Source organism: Aythya ferina (genome assembly GCF_964211825.1).
Source record: "Aythya ferina genome assembly, chromosome: 3".
NCBI classification, from domain to species: domain Eukaryota; kingdom Metazoa; phylum Chordata; class Aves; order Anseriformes; family Anatidae; genus Aythya; species Aythya ferina.
Window position 1 is genome coordinate 89,793,076 of NC_140298.1, and position 6,000 is coordinate 89,799,075.

General features: G+C 47.1%; 1 protein-coding gene across 6 annotated transcripts in view; it reads right to left on the bottom strand.

Annotated features, from left to right (window-relative positions):
- The window catches only part of ADGRB3 (adhesion G protein-coupled receptor B3), a 463,233-nt gene extending 458,047 nt beyond the window's left edge, over window positions 1-5,186 (bottom strand). For 5 of the 6 annotated variants that reach the window (XM_084515008.1, XM_084515009.1, XM_084515007.1 and 2 more), the window contains exons 1-2: window positions 4,949-5,186; window positions 1,427-2,195 (exon numbers count right to left, since the gene is read on the bottom strand). In XM_084515008.1, coding sequence (XP_084371134.1) covers window positions 1,427-2,180 — 754 coding nt within the window. In that variant the 5' untranslated portion in view covers window positions 2,181-2,195; window positions 4,949-5,186. Of the gene's footprint in view, window positions 1-1,426; window positions 2,196-4,697; window positions 4,785-4,948 lie in introns of all 6 variants that reach the window. The other variant, XM_084515005.1, reaches the window with a different exon arrangement.
- Window positions 5,187-6,000: the final 814 nt, after the last annotated feature.

Consider the following 6,000-nt stretch of genomic DNA (forward strand, 5'->3'; position numbering starts at 1 on the left):
TGTTAAATAGCATCCCTGCCGCTGCGCAGGTTTCTCTGGGAGTTTACAGGAGGGGAGCTTCCCTGTCATTTCAGATGGCTGCGTTTCCCCGGCTCCGAGCTGTTGGGTGCGTGGAGAGACCTGCAGGACACCAAAGTGTCCCCTGTCCCCCTCCCCACCCCCCTGCCCTGCCCGCGGCCGCTGGCACCGCGGCAGCTGGAGCAAGTTCAGCTTTTCTTCTCCCACAGCACTGGGGCTTGGCTGCCCTTAAAGAAAATCCTCTCCTAACAACGTGTCAATGTTACATTCCTCCACAAAGCCACTTCTATTAGGGGGGCTGGGAGCTTGGCGCTGCCTCTCCACAGACTGGGAGCTTTGTGGCTATGCAGAAAACAAGAAGAGTGGGAACATTTCCTGCATGAAAATGCAGCACCCTGGGCTGGATGATTTATCCCTTGCTGCAGGGGCAAAGACCTCCTGTCTGCCCTGCATGGCTGCTCTGAAGCACCCCCACATGCATAGGTTGCACAAAAGAACCCCCAATTTGTGTTCAACCTATGCTTTCCCACCCTCCGGTCCCCTCTGCACCCTTCCTAAAATCACCCCCAGACCTCTCCAAAACATCAGGAGGCCAAAGCAGGACATGTGAAGCAGTGAGACCGTGGACTGCCACTCTAATTGCTGGATTCCTGGCTTCCCACCCTTCCACAACCCACCTTTTCCAACAGGGACACGAAGCAGCTGTCAGGACTGACACATCCACCCACCCCACTAGTATTGCTGTGAGATGCAAAGCCTTCATCTCCTGAAGTTGACACCTCCTGGGAAAGGGGCACAGCAGCAGCCTGCAGGTCTGTCAAGTCAAAGAGGCATGTGCTGACTGTGCATGGTGGTTTGTATCTCTAGGCATCACGGGCAGAGGGCTTGCCCTGGAGAACCACGTTTGTTTTATAGATTGTTTTTAAGTCTGTCACAGTTGGGACCAGGTGTCCTGACCATAGCAGATATCTGGGTGTTCTACTCAGGATGCCCACATGCCTTTGGAAACATTTTCCTTGCAAAGTCAAGGGATCTCATCAAGATTTTGTACTTGAGTGTAACAGTAAAGAAACGGTGAGTGATTCCTGGCTCATCACCTGTGGGCATTGCTGTAAGTGAGGGCTAAAAACAGAGGGAATCTACATATGAGGAGTTTCTGTACTGCTCAGCAGAACATGATGCTGAAGGCTAGACCAGTTTAGAAAAGAGAATGCATCCCTCCTTGCCCAGAGGGAGTGTACATTGTTTCCAGCCCTTTCACCTCCTCTGGAGGCAAGCCGCAGTGGAGAGCAAGTCAAATGAATGTGAGTATCAAAGAGAGACGGCAACAAGACCTACACACCGGTGTGGGATTCAACCCCCCCCAACAACCCCCCCTCCCCAACACCCCCCCTCAAGAAGCACCTACCTTCTTTTGGAGGCCGTTTGGCTTCTCTGGTGAGGTTGCAGACCTGGGTGGTTTGCAGCTCCTGGGTCAAGCAGCCCTCTGTCTGCTCATTGAGGGGCAGCACCACATTATTGAGCAACACCAGGGACTGGTCATCTATTCCCCATTCTCCCAAATGCTGAGGGCAGGTGCATTTTGTATACATGATCCCACAGGACTCGGTTCTCCCGTTCTCGGATTTCAAGCAGCTCTCCAACCAAGTGCATAACACATGGCACCCAAACTGGCTCGGGCTCACCTTGTTCAACACCAAAAACTCAAAGAAGGATTTTTGGTCTTCTTCTTTTTTGTGTAATCCTAGGAAATCGATAGGATAGACGCGGCGTATCTGAATAAAATTCTTATCATACTGCAAAAATACAAAAGCATTCTTGGAATCACAGAGCTGCATTATAGAGTGGTTATTTTTTAAAAGATCCTTTATTTTTTCATGGGAAAAATGATCAAACTGATAAGCCAGGAGGGAGAAGTTGGAGCAGCTGAAGTCCTTTTTGGAAAATTTCAGGTAAATACTATATTTGGTCGGATCTGGATTTTCCAGTGTCCAAGTGCAGTTTGTGAAGTTTTTTGGAAACATTTCACTTACAGAATACGATCCATAAATGACCCCCTTCACCAGCGTGGAACACCAGAAGTCTTGGGCAGCATTAAATCCAAACATAACCAGTAGATAGGTGGAAAATATATAAATCAGCAAATTACGAACAGCCTTCATCCTATGTCATTTGGCCTGCAGGAGATGAAATGAAATGAAAATGCAAGTAGAATTCTTCATGCATTGAAAACCAAACTCCTTCCAATATTCGAGCCAGCTGTTTTCAAGCTTGCAGTTAGAACCCCTTTCAGAAAGAAGGGCAGGTAATTTTTATTTTATGACACAAGGGAACGCTTTGCTGCTGTGTGAACAGCGCCATCACGTGGCCATCGCGACAGCCCAATCTTCTACATCGAAATTAAAAAAAAAATAAAAAATCTATTAGATTATTAATAGGAATGTCCTCTCCTGTCTAGGCAGTAGTCATCATGGCATGGACTAGAACTGCTCAGCTTAGGTAAAAATTTAGACGCCTTACCCGACGGACTAAAAGCAGGACAATTTATTTATTTATTTATTCCAAAAGTAAATAAGTAGTCTGCTTTATTCATATCTGTGCACATACATTGTGCACGTGGAGAATTTCACCAGAATAGATCAAGAAAGCCGGTATCATCTGTTGTTATGTATTATTTTTCTATTAAGTCTGGGAAGTAACTGTGAAGAATTACAGCCATAATTTTAAAAAGCCCAAATAGTATTTGTTACAGACGGAATATTATATTCCATATGTCTACATGCATTCACAGTGGCCACCTGGCATACAGAGGTCTTTATAAAAATAAATCCCAGGAAGGAAGTACTAAGATTAATATATTAATAAAATGTTGAGACTATCAGAGAAAGAAACAAAGATGGACAGATGAAACTAGTGGTGGTCTGACACCACTACTAAGTGCCAGCATTTTAAGATAGGAATTCAAATGTGCTACAACCTCTTAGGATATATAAAATGGATCACTATATTAGTGTCTACAACCATTAACTCTATATAGCTTGCACAGCTATAGTAGGACCTCTACACCTATTGCACTGTACTGGGTCTCTTGCTTGCCCTCTTACTCTGAATATCTTGTACTGTCTGATTAGCTCCTGGGCTTTGCAGATGTGTGCTTGAATGATGATATATTACCTTTTCTCTGCTAGTATCACCAAATAAAGCTGTTTTACTGCACCTGTCAACTGCTACAGCCTCCTCTAGAGCTCTGTTCTCTTAACAGTGGCCTAATGAAGTGAACATTAGTTATATTTGCCTGCGTAATGTTATCCAAAAAAAAAAAAAAAAAAAAAACCAACAAAAATTGAACATTTTCAGCATTAACCTTTGAGTTATCCCTTACAAATAAGTAGTTTTTCACCTTCTGTTTTCAAAGGCAAGTAGGCAGAAGTGATGCCAAGCTAATTTCAAAACTCTCTGGATTTCAGTCTCTTCCACTGTTGCTCTATAAGCAGAGGCAGATATACACTCACAGACACTGAGTTTTGATATGTGTCTTTGCCTAGCTTTTCATCTCCTCACCAAACAGCAAGGCATCTTCTGTCTCCCATTGCGTAACACACAGCAAATCACTAGATTAAGCTCCCTTGAAGAGATTTTCATATCTCCTAGATTACAATTCAAACTCTGAATCTTGAAATGGGCAAAGCAGCACCAACTCTAACCCTCTTTATAGCTACAGTTAAAAAAAAAAAAAAAAAAAAAAAAAAAAAAGCAGAGCTGCTGTCAGTTCTATCCACACAGTCAGATTTTCTCTTTCTGAGCATCCATCTCAATGAATAATATGGTCCTCCTTCTCCAAATAGGGTCGGTACAGCATTTAAGGTTTTAAAAAATAGAAACTTATAGGGAATTCTGGAAACAATTTCCCCTTTTCTGAAGCACTTTGCAGGCATTGCAGTTCTGCGCAGTGTTATTCAGGATGGTGTAGGCGTTGAAAGCCAATGTGACAATAAGTGTCTAAATTAGGAATTCCACCCATGAAAAAGGATTAATTTTATAATCTAGAAAGCAAAAAGGGGCCTTAGTTGTTTTTTAATTTAAAAAGGAAAAAGCCTCTGACTTTTCTCATCCTCTATGAAATTAGAAAAATAAAGACGTCTGCAGTGCTAGGCTGTTTTCTGTGAAGAAACGTAATCAGATAGCCCTCATTTTAGTTATGTGTTTGTTCATACAAAGCTACTGATACACAATTTTGTCTTAATCTCCCTCTCCCTCGGTGTATTACACACGCACACACATCCAAATCGAATGTGCCGGCAGCATTTCATTTAGTTTGCAATAGTGCTAAATACAAGAGGGAAGCTGCTTGCCAAAAGGATTAGGCACCCAGATTAAATAAAATCTTCCTTTTCCATGGAGGATGGAGTTAAAGGACGGGCACAGAGGCTTAAGGTTGCCCTTTAGGGAAGGGGGGGAACCCTTTTCTGCCGAAAAGCAAACGGGCGTTTAGTTTGGATATTCCCCAAACTGATTTTCTAGGTGACACTGTAGTTTAGCCGAACATAGACGGCGCCATCACTCCACTTATTTTTTCCCCAGCAGAAGACCCACTGACTCCTCTTATTTTAACTTCCTATTAACCTAACATCTCCCCCCACCCAACCCCCCCAATAAAATTACCCCAATCGTGCACAAACCTCAGGTTTTCTTCGTCTCGCTGGAAATTACTCTCGGGGAAGCAGACCTGTCGCCAAACGGACTTCTCTAACTTTTAAACTGCAGCGCTGAAGTAAATGCAGAGATCATTTTGTATGTGCTGTCTCTCTCTCTATCCTTCAGCAACAGCCTGTCCCCCTCCTCCGCCGCCTCCTCCCCGGAATCCCAAGCTAAAAGCTCTCCAGTCGTAATCCCTGGAAATGGGAAATGGAAATGCCCCGGGCACCCTTACCTTCCACTCCGAAAGCTGTCAGGCTATTTCTCTAAAAGACTAGCACCACAGGCACACGTCCCAACAACAGTGATGGAGAGATTCCCCTTCTGTCGGAAGCACCGTTTCCCATTTTCCCCGGCTCAGGTTCAAAACCAAGATTAAAAAAGCAGCAGAAGATAAAAAACGCGGCGAGAAAACCCCCGCACGCCACACGCACACCCCACCGAGGGAAAAAAGCAGCTTTGGCTCCGGATCCACCAAATCCAACCACATGAAGGAAAAAAAAAAAAAAAAAAAAAAAAAAAGCACCACAACCTCAAACCAGCGAGACTGCAGGGGGGGAAAAATGGAAGTGGCTGAGCAAGCGATGGATTTTTTTCTTTTTTTTTTTTTCTTTTTTTTTTTACTTGAAACAAAGTCTCAGCACAGCAGCCCGATGAGCGGCGATGCCAGGCAGGCGACGGTCTGAGAGGAGGAGGACTCAGGCGCTAGTGCAGATTTGTTGGTGGGTTTTGTTGTTGTTGTTGGTACTGGTGGACTTATTCCTCTTGCCTCCCTCCTCCTCCTCCCCCCTCGGGCACTAAGGGCCGGACAGCGGCGGGCGGGGGGGGGGGGGGGGTGTTCCTCGGCTGCCGTTGATCGGAGAGCGAGCGGTGCGAACGCCGGCCGCGCAGGGGAGCGCGGAGGGAGCGGGAGCGCGGCTCTGGCGCTGCGTGTGCGCGCGTGTGTGCGCGCGCGTGTGTCTGTGTGTGCGTGTGTGCGAGCCAGCCAGCCAGCCAGCCAGCCTCCGTGGGGGCCGCCGGCTGTGTGCGCGTACCCGTGCGCGCAACCCTCCCGTCCTACTCCCCCCCCCACCCCCCCGCCTCGCTCTCCCGGGGCGGCGGCGTGCGCGCGCCCCTGCGCACCGCTCCGCGCGGGTGCGCGCGGGTGTGAGTGTGTGTGAGTGTGCCAGGCGCCCCTCCCGGTCCCCGGCGTCTGGCACGTCAGGGCCGCTCGGCACCCAGCGCGTCCCGGGTGCGGCGCTAGCTACGCCGGGGAGGGATTTTTTGGGGGCCTCGGCTGACGCCGCT